Raw genomic sequence first — 16,605 nt, 5'->3', positions numbered from 1 at the left:
AGTCTAGTGAATAGGGATATTAATGTTTGTCGTTTAAAGTTTCAGGTCCAGTATTCAGATATGTCTGCCAAATGAGCCAAGCTCTATTCAAAATTGACATTTTTTATTGTTGTAAAATGCACGTAACATAAAATTTACCATTAGTGATATTTAGTATATTCACAGTGTTGTGGAACCACCACCTCTTTGTGCTTCCAAAACATTTCATCACTCCAAAAGGAAACCCTGTAGGCAGCATCATACTCTCCTCCCCCAGCCCCTGGCAACCACTAGTCTTTCTGTCTCTATTTCTAGGATTTGCCTATTCTGGATATTTCTTAGAAATGGAATCACACAGTATGTGGCCTTTTGTGTCTGGCTTCTTTCACTCAGCATAGTGTTCTCAAGGTTGGTGTGTGTTGTAGATGTTATCAGTAGTTTATTCCTTTTTATTGCTGTATTTAAAGATTATAGTTTGTAAAAGTTTGTGCAGTTGATCTTTTTTCTAGTTCTCTAAAAATAAAGCAATTTTGTCCTTCCTTTCATAGATCCAGCCAAACGTATTTCTTTTTGACAACCAATGAATCTCAACATGGAACAAAAAACCTTTATTCTTGACATTTTAATCTTTAAGCATGTCAAATAATCTGATGTTTAACCATATGTGCCACCTGATGCTCTTGCTGTGATAATCAAGCCAGGTTAAATTCTTGTCCTACACCACTGATTATTGTTTTGAAAGCCAATTATTAGCCATAAATGACACTATATATCCCAAACCAGAAATCTTCATGAACTCAGCCTTGCTGGACTAGAATGCCGTCACCACATTCTTGAGTCATTTTGTTCCCATTTGCTCCAGAGAATTTCGACATCACCAGTTTTAGTAATCTCTCCACATTTTTTCTTTTGTGTGTTAAGTCCCACATAACAAATGAAATGGTAATTAACAGTAGTAAATTTTCATTGTTTGAAAGGCAAAACATAAAACAGGATGGTAAGTTTTATCTTTTTCAAAATTATTCCTTTGGCATCATCTTTAAATCATCTCTTTGGCACTTTATCCTAATTTGGACTATCTCCTGAATTCCTTCTGGAATTTCCTCTCTGTTCTGGAGTTTCTTGTCTCTAGTATAAGTAAAGTTTGAAAACTATGTACCGTCCAAGGTTTCTCCAACAGTATGAAGTTTTTTTTAATTCTTAGCCATCAAAAATCATGTTTTATATTGCATTTTCTCAGACTTTGTCCATGATGATGCTTATGGGGGTTTTGGTTACATAACCTACTTTGGATTTAATATGATAGACACTGTTGGGATTAAGTGGGTGATGTTAATAATATTCAACAGAAAGTGTTTTAGGAACTATATTTACTTTATTTAAGACAGATTAAAATGGGGAGAGGTTGGAGGCAGGGAAACTTGCTAATTAGACATTTTAGTAATTTAGGAATTAGGAATTATTATAAGTTCCTTAAAGGCAAGGACTATTGTTGTGTTGTTCATCTCTGTATTTCCAGTCTTTGTATAGGTTGTAACACACAGTATAAATCCATGGTTACTGTAAATCATGTGTGGAACATGGCGGAAAATAGAAGTACTGAACAAATAAATGAGTAAATGAATTCTCCTTTATTGTTAAAAGAAAGACAGGTAAAGACCCAGAATAATATGGTGGCAGGGAAAATAAAGAGACTGGAAGAATATGTGGGGAAGAGTTAAGAGGGCTAAATAAAGGATTAAAGTGGAATGCACCAAGAGGAACAAAATTAAGCAGAACAAAACTGAACACTGGGGAACTGGAGAAAAGAAGGTGTCAAGTAACAATTGAGAAAGGAAATGTCTGTGTGTTTTGTTATTGTTGTTTTTTCTTTGAGAGGAGGGTTATTTGGATATTACTGGTAGATCTATTAGGCGTTAGAGCGAGAGCTAATTGGAAAATACCCACATAGACAGTGGAATGAAAAAAATGTGGATTGGGGAGTTATTTGCATGTAATTGATAGATTAAATCATTCTCTGGATGAATTTTAAGATTAAACGTTTGTTGATGAATTCTGGTGATAATAAGAATAGGCTAAATTATGTCATTTTAAGCTTTTTTAAAAAATTGGATCTATGTTTAAGCTGTGCTTTATTATATAAGAAGAAATTCTGCCATCAGGAATGCCAGTAATCTGCCTGCATTTTTCAACTGCAGTGGAGTTTTACTTGAATAAGGCTACCAAAATTTTACTCTGATATTTTTATTGTAATAGGATTTGTGGCACATTTAAAGCTATTCTATGGCAAACTCAACTGGAAAGAACACTATATATCTCTGCATAGCAGAAATTATTTTATTTTATTTTCCTCATTTAGTTGAAAATTAAATTGCTTGTATTTTTCTCTTTATCCCCCAAATATTTCAGTTGTACCTCCTAAGACCATTTTCTTAGATAACAACCCACAGTATAGATATCAAAATCAGCAAATTTTAGTACTGATACAATGTTATTATCTAATTATCCACAGTCTATATTTCCAATTTTGTCAGTTGTCCCATTAATGTGCTTTAGAGCAAAATTTTTCCTTCCATGATTCAATTAAGGTTGAGCATTGCATTTAGTTGGCATGCCTCTTCAGCCTCCTTTAATCTGGAAATTGCTCTGCTGCTTTGTGTCTTATGACATTAACATTTGTTCTTAAATTTTTATTCAGTTTATTTAAACTGAAAAAAAAAACAAGAAGCAGTTCACCCATTACTCCCAGCCCCAGAGCCCCACCTCTTGCAAGCACCAATCTGTTCTGTGTATCTATGAGCTTGTTTTGTTTCTGTTTTTTTAGATTCCACATATAAATGAGATCATATGGTATTTGTCTTAATTTGTCTTATTTTATTTATCATAATGCCCTCGAGATCCACCCATGTTGTTGCACTGGCAAGATTTCATTCTTTTTTTAATTTTTTTATGGCTGAATAATACTCCATTGTTATTTTTTTTAATCCATTCATCCATACATGGACACTTAGATTGTTTCCATATCTTGGCTATTGTAAATAATACTGCAGTGAACATAGGACTGCAGGTATCTTTTCGAATTAGTGTTTCCATTTTCTTCAGATAAATACCCAAAAGTGGAATTGCTAGATCATATACTAGTTCTATTTTTAATTTTTCAAGGAACCTCCATACTGTGTTCCATAATGATTGTACCAATTTACATTCCCATCAGCAGGGCACAAGCGTTCACTTTTCTCCACATCCTCACCAACACTTGTTCTTTTCTTTTTGATAATAACCATTCTATCAGGTGTGAGGTAATATTTCATTATAGTTTTTGATTTGCATTTCCCTGATGATTAGGGATGTTGAGCATCTTTTCATGTACTTGTTGGCCATCTGTATGTCTTCTTTGGGAAAATGTCTATTCAGATTCCCTGCCCATTTTTTAATCGGATTGTGTGGTTTTGGGGGGTTGAGTTGTATGAGTTCCTTATATATTTTGGATGTTAGCTGCTTATCAAATATATGATTTGCAGTTATTTTCTCCCATTCAGTAAGTTGCCTTTTCATTTTGTTGATGGTTTCCTGTGCTGTGCAGAAGCTTTTTAATTTGATTTAGTCCCATTTGTTTATTTTTGCTTTTGTTGCTTTTGCTTTTGGTTTCAGATTCAAAGAATCATCTCCAAAATCTATGTCAGGGAGCTTACCACCTATGTTTTCTTCTAAGAGTTTTATGGTTTCAGGTCTTATATTCATGCATTAATCCATTTTGAGTTAATTTTCGTGTCTGGCGTAAGATAGTGATCCAGTTTCATTCTTTTGCATGTGGCTTCTCAGTTTTCCCAACATCATTTGTTGAAGAGACTGTCCTTTCTCCAGTGTGTATTCTTGGCTATTTTGTCATAAATTAATTGACCATATATGTATGGATTTGTTTCCCAGCTCTCTGTTCTGTTCCACTAACCTGTGAGTCTGTCTTTATGCCAGTACCATAGTGTTTTGATTACCATAGCTTTGTAATATAGTTTGAAATCAGGCAGCATGATGCCTCCAGCTTTGTTCTTCTTTCTCAAGATGAGTTTGGCTATGCAGGGTCTTTTATTCTTCCATACAAATTTTAGGATTGTTTGTTTTATTTCTGTGAAAAATAACATTGGAATTTTTAGAGGGATTGCATTAAATTCGTATATTGCTTTGGGTAGTACAGATATTGTATCAGTATTAATCCTTCCAACCCATGAACATAGACTATCTTTCTGTTTATTTGTGTCTTCCTTGATTTCTGTCATTAATGTCTTGTAGTTTTCAATAGACAACTCTTTCACCACCTTGGTTAAATTTATTCATAGGTATTTTTTTCTTTTTGATGCAATTGTAAATGGGATTGTTAATTTCTCTTTCTGAAAGTTCTTTTTTTTTTTAGATTGGCACCTGAGCTAACATCTGTTGCTAATCTTTTTTGCCCTCCTCCTACCCCTCCCCCTCCTCCTACCCCTCCCCCCCACCCCCGTCCTTCTGGTTGTGCTGTGTGGGACACCACCTCACCACGGTCTGATGAACAGTGCCACGTCCGCACCCAGGATCCAAACCCACAAAACCCTGGGCCGCTGCAGCAGAGTGAATGAACTTAACCAGTCCGTCAGGCCAGCCCCTGATACTCATTATTAATGTAAAGAAATGCAACAGATTTTTGTGTATTGATTTTGTATCTTGCAGCTTTACTGAATTTATTTATGAATAACAGGAGGTTTTTTTGGTGAGGAAGATTGACCCTGAGCTAACATCTGTGCCAGTCTTCCTCTATTTTTTTTTCTTTTGTGTGTGGGATGCCATCACAGCATGGCCCAGTGAGCAGTGTGCAGATCCATGCCCAGAATCTGAACCCATGAACCCTAGACCTCTGAAGCAGAGCACGCAAACTTAACCAATGTGCCACCAGGCCGGTCCCGAATTCTAACCATTTTTTGGTGGAATCTTTAGGGTTTTCTATATATTGTATTATGTCATTTGCAACTAGTGACAGTTTTGCTTCTTCCTTTCCAATATGGATGCCTTTTATTTCTTTTTTTTGTCTAATTGCTCTGACTAGAACTTCAAATACCGCATTTAATAAAAGTGGCAAGAGTGGACATCCTTGTCATTTCCTGATTTTAGAGGAAAAGCTTTCAGCTTTTCACCATTGAGTATGATGTTAGCTATGGGCTTGTCATATATGGCTTTTATTATGTTGAGTTACCTTCCCTCTATAACTGCTTTGTTGAGAGTTTTTATCACAAATGGATGTTGAATTTTGTCAAATGCTTTTTCTGCATCTATTGAGATTTTTATCCATTTTGTTAATGTGTGGTATATCACATTGACTGATTTGCGAATGTTGAACATAGATGCACGAAATTCTCAACAAAATATTAGGAAACCGAAATTTAGCACTATATTAAAAGGATCACATACCATGATAAGTGGGATTTATTCCAGAGTTGCAGGAAGGGTTCATCAGGGATATAGGCCTGTAGTTTTCATTTTGGTGGCAGCCTTGTCTGATTTTGGTATCAGGATAGTGCTGGCCTTGTAAAATGTGTTTGGAAGAAATACCCTTTCTTCTTTATGTTGGAAGAGTTTGACAAGGAGTGGTATTGATTGTTCTTTGACTATTTGATAGAATTCACCAGTGAGGCCATCTGGTCCTTGACTTTTGTTTGTTGGGAGGTTTTTGATTACTGTGATTCAATTTCCTTACAAGTAGTCACTCTGTTCGGATTTTCTATTTCATCATGATTCAGTCTTGGTAGGTTGTGTGTTTCTAGAAATTTATCTGTTTTACTAGGTTGTCCAGTTTTTGGCATATAATTGTTAATAGTCTCTTAAGATCCCTTGTATTTCTGTATTTTAGTTTAAACATCTCTTTCATTTCTGATTTTTGTTATTTGAGTACTCTCTCTTCTTTCTTTGGCGTGTCCATCTAAAGGTTTCTCAATTTTGTTTATCATTTCAAAGAACCAGCTCTTAATTTCATTGATCTTTTCGTCTTTGTTTTATTTATTTCTGTTCTAATCTTTGTTGTTTTATTCCTTCTACCAACTTTGGTCTTTGTTTGTTCCTTTTTTTTGAGTCCCTTGAGTTGTAACGTTAGGTGGTTTATTTGAGATTTTTCTTGTTTCTTGAGGTAAGCATTTATCACTTGGAACTGCCCTCTTAGAACTGCTTTTGCTCCATCCTATAAGTTTTGGTATGTTACATTTCTATTTTTGTTTGTCTCAAGGTATTTTTTTATTTCTTTGATGCATTGGTTGTTCAGTAGCATGCTGTTTAATCTCCACATATTTGTGAATTTTCCAGTGTTATTGGATAATTAATTTTTAGTTTCATACCTTTGTGGTTGGAAAAGATGCTTGATATGAGTCAGTCCTCTTAAACTTATTAAGACTTGTTTTGTGGCCTAACATATGATCCATCTTCAAAAATGTTCTGTATGCACTTGAGAAGAATGTATATTCCGTTGGTTTTAGATGGAATGTTCTGTAAATATTTGGTAAGTCCATCTGGTCTAGCATATCATTTAAGGCTGATGTTTTCATGTTGATTTTCTGTCTGGGTGATCTATTCATTGATGTAAGTAAGGTATTAAAGTCTCCTACTATTATTGTGTTGCTATCTGTTTCTCCCTTTAGGTCTGTTAATGTTTGCTTTTTATATTTAGGTGCTCCTATGGGTGCATAAATATTTACAAATGTTATATCTTGTTGGATTGTCCCCTTTATCATTATGTAACACCTTTCTTTGTCTGTTGTTACAGTCTTTGTTTTAAAGTCTATCTTGTCTGATATAAGTATAGCTACTCCAGCTTTCTTTTGGTTTCCATTTGCATGGAATATCTTTTTCCATCTGTTCATTTTTGGTCTGTGTGTGTCCTTACACTTGAAGTATACCTCTTGTAGGCAGCATATAGATGGATCATGATTTTTCCTCCATTCAGCCACTCTTTGTCTTTTGATTGGAGAATTTAGTTCACTTACATTTAAAGTTATTATTGATAGGTATGTACTTATTGCCATTTTGTTAACTCTTTTCTAGCTGTTTTTGTAGTCCTCTCTGTTCCTTTCTTTTTCTCTTGCTCTTCCTTTGTGATTTGGTGACTTTCTTTAGTGGTATACTTATATTCCTTTCTCTATATCTTTTGTGTATTTAGTATAGGTTTTTGCTTTGTGGTTACCATGAGGCTTGCATATAATAACTTATAACAGTCTTATTTTAAGTTGATAATAACTTAAGTTTGATGCCATTTTAAAGTTCAACATTTTTACTCTCCCCCCGTATTTTATATTTTTGACTTCACATTTTACACTTTTTTATCTTATGTATCCCTTAACTAATTATTGTAATTGTAGTTATTTCTACTACTTTTGTCTTTTAACCTTCATACTAGCTTTCTAAGTAATTATTCCACTACCTTTACTGTCTATTTACTTTTCCAGTGAGATTGATTCTTTTATATGTGTTTTTATTACTAATTAGCACCCTTTCTTTTCAGCTTAAGGAGTCCCTTTAACATTACTTAGAAGACAGGTTTAGTGGTGATGAGCTCCTTTAGCTTTTGATTTTCTGGAAAACCCTTTATCTCGCATTCAGTTCTGAATAACTTTGCCAGGTAGAGTTGGAAGTTTTTTCTTTCAGCACTTTGAATATATTGTGCCACTCCCTCTGGCCTGTAAGGTTTGTGCTAAAAAATCTGCTGATAGTCTTATGAGGATTCTCTTGTATGTAACAAGTTGTTTTTCTCTTGGTGCTTTTAAAATTCTCTCCTTGTCTTTAACTTTTGACCTTTTACTTATAATGTGTCTTGGTATGGGTCTCTTTGGACTCATCTTTTTTTTGGACTCTCTGGGCTTCCTGGATCTAAATGTCTGTTTCCTTCCCCAAGTTAGGGAAATTTCAGCCATTGTTTCTTCGAATACAGTTCCTGCCCCTTTCTCTCTCTCTCATCCTTCTGAGAGCCCTGTGATTCAAATGTTAGTCCGTTTGATGTTGTCCCATAATTCCCTGAAGGTATTTTCACTTTTTTCCATTCTTTTTCTTTTTGCTGCTCTGATTGGTTGAGTTCCACTGTCTTGTCTTCAAGTTCACTGATCCTTTCTTCTGCCTCATCCAGCTTGTTGAACCCCTGTAGTGTATTTTTCAGTTCAGTTATTGTATTCTTCAACTCTGTGACTTTGATTTGGTGTTTTCTTATGTTTCTGTCTCTTTGTTGACATTCTCATTGTGTTCATCCAGTCTTCTCTCCTGTTTAGTGAGCATCTTTATGATCATTACTTTGAACTCTATCAGATAAATTACTTATCTCTGTTTCATTAAAGTTTTTTTTCCTGAAGTTTTATCCTATTCTTTCATTTGGAACATATTCCTTTGTTTCTTTATTTCCCTTGGCTGTCTGTGTTGGTTTCTATACAATAGATGAAACAACCACCTCTCCTAGTCTTGAAGGAGTGGCCTTGTGTAAGAGATGAACCTTTTTATTCAGCCCTGCCCCAGCTTTTGGTTGTCTCTCAAGTTTCTGTGCTTGTCCCAGCAGCCTAATCTGTTTTTTAATATCTCCTAGTAGTTGAAGATGTGCCAAGACCTGTCACTGTCCCAAAGGGGAGTATCTTAGCACTTAGATTCAGGTTTGCTTGAAGCCAGACTCTCAGGCAGCAGCTTTTAAAAGTATACAGATATATACAGTCCTGAGGCACTGAAAGCATATGCCCCACTGGCCACTAGAGCCAGGTGGTCTGGAAGTGTCCCTCGGGCAGCAGTTGCAAAAATCAGGCCCCAGATGAGTGTATAAACTCCTTTCTGGGAGACGCTGGTGAGCTGGAGCAAGGTAGAGGGAGAGTGCCATGTTGGCATCCACAGCCTACATTCCTTTAGAGCAGCTCCATAGGCCACTAAATGTGTGCCAAATCTGAAGCCTGCCCCTCAGTCCGAAGCTCCAGGACAAGCAAAGTGGCCTCCTTCACAGAAAGAGGGGGTGGGGGCGGGGGGGTAGGGCGGGGTGCCTCAGTCTGCTGTCTCTGCAGTGCCCTGGGGGTGCTAGTCTACCAATAAACACAGGACTGCAAGCCCCTCTGGCCCAAGAGCCAGGCAGTCAAGGGGCATCCCCTGGGCAACAGCTGTAAAACCTGCTACTAGACACTTGTAAAGCTCCCCTCCAGGAGACACTGGGACTCTGGAGCATGGCAGAAGGTGAGTACAAAGATAGCACCTGCCCTCCCAGGTCTCTGGAAAAGATTACAGTCGGCCCCTAGATGTGCATTTAATTAGAAGCCTACTCCTCAGGCCACAGTTATGATGATTACCTGAAAGGCCTCCTTCACAGAAAGACGAAGCTCTGCGTCTGTTGCCTCTTGCCTTGCCCTGGGAGTGATAGCTGTTTAAGAACTCTTTTATTCATTGGTTACAATCCTGTTGGACCCATGAGCAAAAGCTCCACTCGCCACCATAGCCAGATGATACAGATGTGTCCTCTGGCAGCAGTCACAAAAATCAGGGTGCCAGTTGGGTATGAGCTTTCTTGGTGACACTGGTTATTAGAGTCCCGCCTGACCAGGAATATAAGCTCCCCTGGCCTCCACTGCCAGGTGATCAACAGGCATCCTTTGGGTGGCAGCCACAAAAATCAGGGCACCAAACACGTGTAAGGACTTTCTTCAGGGAGATAATGGTGCTCTGGAGCATGGCAAAGGGAGAGTGCAAACATAGCGCCCGCCAGTCTGGCCCTAGAAAGTGTTCCAGCAGGCTTCTAGATGTGTGTGTGTGTCTGTTGCATTAGATGCCTCCCCCTCAGGGTGAGGTTTTAATATAAGCAGGTGAGCCTCCTTCACTTTAAGTCTGGGCATGATGAGGTGCCTCTGAGCTGGGCCCTGGGCCAGTGAGTCTGAGCACACAGGCCCTTTAAGAGGTGTCTCCCAGATCTCTACTATCTTGTGGGTCTTGGGACCCCACTGGTTTTTTAAATTAGATGTTTTGGGCTATTTCTCTCAAGTGCATGTCTTAAAAGTTGGAGTCCCACACGTGGGGTTTGAACCTTTGCTCCTCAGCAAGAAGTTCCAGGTTCTGAGTTCCCTCCTAGTTGTGGATCACCGGTATTGGGGGTGGGGTTTATGGCGAGTTTGTCTCCCAGCCTCTCCTATTTGCTCTGATATGGTTTTCTCCTTGTTTACCCGATGTGTAGTCATCACTCAGACAGACTTTAGGGTTTTTTAAGAGGAAATTGTTCCATATATAGCTGTAGACTCAGTATGTCTGTGGGAGGAAGTGAGTTCAGGATCTTCCTCTGTTGTCATCGCCATCTTAATCTGGAACCTGCAACCAGCAGAAATTATTTTTAAGGGTGCATTTATAGACGAAATGACATAAGTGCAGAAAAATAGCAATAGAGAACGTTGCAAGTAGGTTCTCCAAATAGTAGCAACTGTTGCAAGTTAAATAATAATTATATCTGCATAGTGTAGAAAGAGTGTTGATTGGTTGTACTTCAGTTTTTTAAACTTCAGTTCCATCCACAGGTGATAATAGCATTGTCAGTCACGTGTTCTAGGTTTTTGAGCATTAGAAAAGGATCCTAGAAATCATGTTATCCATCTTAACAATTACAAGGAAAATTTGCCAGAGCACCAAAGCCTCATAGCCAGTTAAATGGTTAGGTTAAGACTAAGTAATATTCTCTTGACTCCTAGTCTCGTACCTTTCCTATGGTACTGTACAGTCCCCTTCTTTAAACGTCGTGAAAAATGAGAAACTTCTGTCTAAGCATTGATCTATGGTTTTATTTATACCTAGAAGATAAGAATTAATAGGAAAGGACCATTTTTGCTTGTTAACTAACATTTTATTTGCAATAAATTTATCAAACAACTATATTATTTTACTGATGAGAAAAAAGCCTAAATTTTGTTTTCTTTGGCAGGTTGTCCATTCCATGGTGTATAAATTTAGGCAGTCAGTATTTTTTAGGGAGTAAGTTTTATTGAGGGAGAAACCAGTGTTCTTAAAATTATCTTTCTTTTTAATCCTTTGCAATCAGCAAGAAGTTGAGAAGTTTACAGACCTAGAGAAACTCTACCTCTACCTTCAGCTGCCTTCTGGTCTCAGCAATGGAGAGAAAAGGTATATGTCTTCTGGGTTTTGCCTTAATTATAGTGTTTATAGGACACCCCGAGGATGTGTGTGTTGTGTTTGTTAATGGTTTTACACTATTCCTAAAATCAGCAGAAAACAGAGTGGCAAAACAGTAGATCTTTTTAGTCTCATCATATTTGGTTAAGTGTTTTCCTACAGTTTTGCCGGTTCATTTGTGCACCTGGGTAAATGCTACAAAATGCAATTTGGATTATGTTTTATAAGTAAATCAATGTATTTATGCTGTAAGGGAGATTGTGAAAATGAACAGAAAACCAAAACATAAACAGATAAGTATTGTGAGCAATAAAATGCAAAAGAGTATTTTTAGGTACTGTCGGGTAAGTAGATCACAGAATATAAAAAAGAAAAAAAGTGAAATTGCCTGTATGGAACATAAATTTATGATAAATATAAGACGTTTTAGGTGCTTTTGGGTATTACTATATTTTTATTATTAAAAATATTTAATAGTCTCATCTAGAAAGTATAGAGGGAAGTTGTTCATACATTCTATTCTTAAAGGCATTTCTTCACCCTTGTAAGTATTTCTCAAAATTCATTTCATTCATATGTTATACTTAACATTCTATTGCTTTAAAATTGTGTATAAAAAGAAATGGAATGAAAATTGTGTTGCTTTTATTTTTTCTCCCTCCAACCAAATTTTATTACTATTTTAATCATTTTCTGTCCTTTCTAGAAACTTGCTCCGTCTCTTCTTTGGAATTATTGTAAATTGTTATGCTATTAGCTGAGGTGAATGTCAGAATCAATAAGGGAGCTTCCCTCATGCTATCTTGGGTGTCATTTCATGGAATTGGTTTATAAATGACACTGCCATATAATAAAAACTTAGGATCTTTTTTGCCTGGGGAGGGGACCCAGTTACAGGAAAGATTATAAGGGGAGATTCATCCTCTCAAGATCTCTCTAGTGTGAATTCCATTCTGGAGGACAGAGTGTTTTAGTAAGATTTTGGGGTAGTTACTTGAGGTTGCTAAGCAAATAGAAAATAAACAAATATTTTGATGACTTTTATTTTAAAAGTTTGATGATTTGTTAAATTTAGGCCAGTGAACAAGCAAGTGAGTGAGCAGATATCCACTTAGAGATAATTTTGGCCAAAACAAATACCTGATGTTTTCAGTGCACCATCACCTCTGCCGCCTTAGAGACAGACCATGGAGAGGGATAGAACAGAGCAGTAACTGCAGTCGGATACTAGCTGTAGAAAATGGCTCACAACCACAGGTAGACAGTTGGTACATAGATAACTGGGCATCCGATGTATGTACTGAGTCTGGTTTAGTCGTTTATAATGTGTCACATACAGTTCTCTAGTGGAACATTTAGTCCTGGCTCAAAAATTATCAAAGAATTGCTGTCTAGTTCAGCTAAAACATGTTTTTGTTTTATGATTAGTGATCAGAACGCCATGTCATCTAGTCGGGCACAGCAAATGCATGCCTTTTCCTGGATTCGGAATACCCTAGAGGAGCATCCTGAGACTTCACTGCCGAAACAGGAAGTCTATGATGAGTACAAGTAAGTATTATGTGTATACGTCAAGCATGCTGACGTATTAAACAGGTTAAGTACTATACTTGGCTACAGTTATTTGTTTTAGTATTGATGAATATCATGCTGGTATATCGGAGTTTAACTTGGAATCTCTAAGATTCCTTCCATCTCTCAACTTCTCTGATAGCGTATGTAATAAAGGACAGGATTACTGAATAAAAGAATTTCTCTAAGGTTCTTCTAGATGACAGGAGGGTTGTCTGAGGATAGAGGGACAAAGACATAGGATTGATAAATAAAAGGATTTTGGTAGAGTTCTTAAGAATGACAGGAAGGGTATATCTGGGGTTAAAAGGACAGTGGAAGGCAATAAATAAGTCAATGCATAAGGAAAAACTAAAACATGTTTTTTATTTATACTTCCTAAAGGTCTTTTTCATGGATCCAAAACTTTTCTAATCCTTCTCCATACCAACCAAAGAAAAAGATCAGTTTCTGGAATGGTATGAGTTACTTACTCATGACGAGGGAGTTCTGTGGCTTGCACATATTAGACACTCAGATAATTTTGATTATACAGATAATTTATTTAAACACAAGAAGTGAAACTATAGAGTCTAATGGACCATTCTGGATAGAGAAAAGTTAATACATGCTAAATCTAGTCTTGTTTAACATTTTTATAATTGATTTGGAAGAGGGACTTTATTCTGGCAGAATAAATAAAATCCAAATTTTCTGGGTGTTGAAATGTCAAACCAACAAACATTAATGTGTTGTACTTATACAGTTTGAAAGAAAAGTGTTAAGTAAGTACTGTTGTTAACCAGAATAAGGTGGTGCAAGGGAACTACACTTACTGGGAAGATTATTGGTATCTAGAAAGAAAACTTTCTACCCTCATTCAAAATTCTCATTTCCTCACCTTAAGAAACATAGGGGCTGGCCGTGTGGCGCAGCGATTAAGTTCACACGTTCTGCTTCAGTGGCCTGAGGTTCGCCAGTTCGGATCCTGGGTGTGGACCTTTGCACCGCTTATTAAGCCACACTGTGGCAGGTGTCCCACATATAAAGTAGAGGAAGACGGGCATGGATGTTAGCTCAGGGCCAGTCTTCCTCAGCAAAAAGAGGAGGATTGGCAGCAGATGTTAGCTCAGGGCTAATCTTCCTAAAAAAAAAAAAAAGAAAAGAAACATAATGGAGCTGGAGAAAGTCTAGAGAAAAATGTCAGGAATGATCAAAGGAACAAAGTTGAACTAAAGAGCTTTACGTTTTTTCTCTTTAAGAAAATTAAAGCTAAGAATGCATGTGAGCCAAGTCTATAAAGTTCATTCGCTCAGTCTACAACAGTCTATGGAATACCTGCTTATGTGCCAGACCCTATAAATAAATTCTGAGGATTCAGTGAATGAGACACAGCCCTGGCCCTTGTCAAGAATATATATATTTACAGTAAGCATGAATTCTTCACTAAAGTCAAGTTAATTAAAATAGAGATAACCCTATGAAATGGCAAAAAAGCAAATTTGAATTCATTCAAAGGTTATTAGTATCAGATAAATGTGTGATATATTGAAGAAATATATCCTTGGATTGAGGATCCAGAGAGTAGATTCTTTCTTAAACTTGAGTGACCTGGACAAGAGTTTTAACTACTCTTTATGTCAGTCCTGTCATCTATAAAATGAGGCAATTGAAAAGGTGTGAGGTTTCTTTTAGCCCTAAAATTTCTAAAAATTGTCTGACATAGGAAATGTTGACGAACTAGTTATCCACGGATAACTCACTAGCTTCCCAAACGGCAAATTGGACAAATTAATGTATCACATTTCCGTAACAAATTAATAAGGGAACCTGGGATATTCATATATTTGTGAAGTGATGTCCTTCCACTGCACAGCCCTTTGCATCACCATGAGAGACAGGACCCTCTGTTTGTGAAAGTGTGAGTCTGGCCCGTTATAGCAGTCCTTATGTTTTTAAAAGTGTCTTGCCTTGGGCAAGATGTGGTTATATTTTTCTATATTTTTCTGAATTTTTATTAAATCATTTTATAAGATTCCCATATAATTTTTTATATAATTCCCTTATAATTTTTTTCACTAAGAAAAGTTAAAGATTTTTCCTAAACAAAATAGAACCAAAACAGAACATCATTTTGGGGTGAGGAGTGGAGGCTCTAAAGTTGAACAATTAGTTTGCAGTTCATCAGAGAGCAAGAGAGACAAAAGGAAGTGGCTTAGACTAGAGTCTAAAAAGGAAGTATAGGCAAGGGAAATTTTGATAATGTGGCTAGGAAAGAAATACCAGTTCTGTTCACAGAATTTGAAAGAATTATGCTAATGATTTTCTATTTATAATCAGTATAGTACTATAGTATAAGTATACCTAAGTCTGGGTATTTTAGTTCAAAAAACATTGCACTAAGAATATACTTTATTTACTGTTGTATTCCCCACAGTGTTTCCACATAGTAAGCAGTAATTTAATATTAAGAGTAATTAGAATAGAATCTGATCCGTGGCATTGATAATAAAATGTCAGCGTGTAAAAGACTTTTTAGTCTTCTAGTACAGTTCCATCCCCGTTTTATAGAGGGAAACATTGAAACCTGGAGAAGTTAGGGACTCTTCCAGTGTCACAAAACTAGTTAGGGATGGTTATAAGGCTAGAACTCACATTTCATGAGTGTTTCATAATAGATGAGAAGGCGAAATTGTTTAATTTGAGTGATGTCAAACTGAGTGAGTGGAAAACGTTGGGCAAGTAGTTACAAATAAAGTTGACTAGGACTTCCACTTAGTGTGAATAAAAAAGCTGCTCAAAGTATGAATTGGTTTACATACAATTAGTATACATGCATACAAATAATATGAGTGTGGTAAGAGACAAGCACAGTAACATGTAATAGCGCAACATGTGCCAAGAAGGAAGGTATGTTTGTATTTCTACAGAATTAGACATGTAGGAGCTCTAAGCTCTTCTCTCATTTGATTGTACATTGCCTGAAACCATAATTTGCCATATGGGGTTAAATAACTTGAGAGATAAGAAAAATATTAAAAGACTACAGACAGACAAGTAAACCAAAGTATTAGGAAATAGCTAGTTAAAAGTTTTTAAATTATGTTGTCTAAAGAAAGCAAAATGCAGTCTAGCTTTATATTTTTTTAAAGAACAAGAGTTTTAAATCACAGGAGAGATTTCAGTTAGGCACAAAATAATACTTCCTGTCCATTAAGATTTTTAAAGAATTTTTGTTTTTTCTAAAGGCTTTTAGGCTAGTCGTCTTCCTATTTGGAGTGCCTTAAAGAGGTTTCCTGAGTAAAAACTTAATATAGAAAATGACCAGTCTTAAATTGGTTCTATTCTAAATATTCACTGAAAAAAGTGTTATTAATATGAAATAAACCTTTATTGTAAGCTATTCTATTGCATATGGACCCTTGTATAATTTATTGCAGTGATGTTGAGATGTATTTGTGAAAATCAATCCTTTTAATAGTCATTAAAATCAAAACCCCTTTGAGAGAAGGAATGAAAATGTAATCTAAGACAGTATGGCTTTTTTTTAACTGTATTTTCATGCTAAGTTAAGATTAATAGAACCAGAAAGGTTTAAGGGGCTTTCAGCATGCAAAGATAGTTTAATTTACAAACCATTGTGAACTTTTACATTTGTTGAACCTTTAGAATTCTGATAATCATGTATTTATGAAAATGTTCCTTAATGTGTTTTTTTATATTTTTCTAGTTGTAAAAGTAATATGTATTCATCATGAAAGTTTTGACAGATAGTTATACATGTATGAAAAAGAAAAACACCACCAGTAATCTGTCTAAAAGTAACCACTCTGGTTTATTTCTTTTTATTTTTTTCTAATGCCTTCTTTTCCCATGTATATTCTTGTTACTGTTTAACCAAATTTGGCCCCACTGTTTACACAATTCTTGAATGGGGGA

General features: G+C 36.2%; 1 protein-coding gene across 3 annotated transcripts in view; it reads left to right on the top strand.

Moving 5' to 3' along the window:
* Window positions 1–16,605, top strand: part of RFX7 (regulatory factor X7) — a 127,161-nt gene that overhangs the window by 75,063 nt on the left and 35,493 nt on the right. For all 3 annotated transcript variants that reach the window (XM_046653954.1, XM_046653952.1, XM_046653953.1), the window contains exons 4-5: window positions 11,024–11,106; window positions 12,544–12,666. In XM_046653954.1, the coding sequence (XP_046509910.1) occupies window positions 11,024–11,106; window positions 12,544–12,666 (206 nt within the window). The remainder of the gene's footprint in view (window positions 1–11,023; window positions 11,107–12,543; window positions 12,667–16,605) is intronic.

Source organism: Equus quagga, chromosome 2 (assembly GCF_021613505.1).
Source record: "Equus quagga isolate Etosha38 chromosome 2, UCLA_HA_Equagga_1.0, whole genome shotgun sequence".
NCBI classification, from domain to species: Eukaryota; Metazoa; Chordata; class Mammalia; order Perissodactyla; family Equidae; genus Equus; species Equus quagga.
Note: the sequence above shows the minus strand (reverse complement) of the source record. Positions and strands in the feature narration are given on the sequence as shown.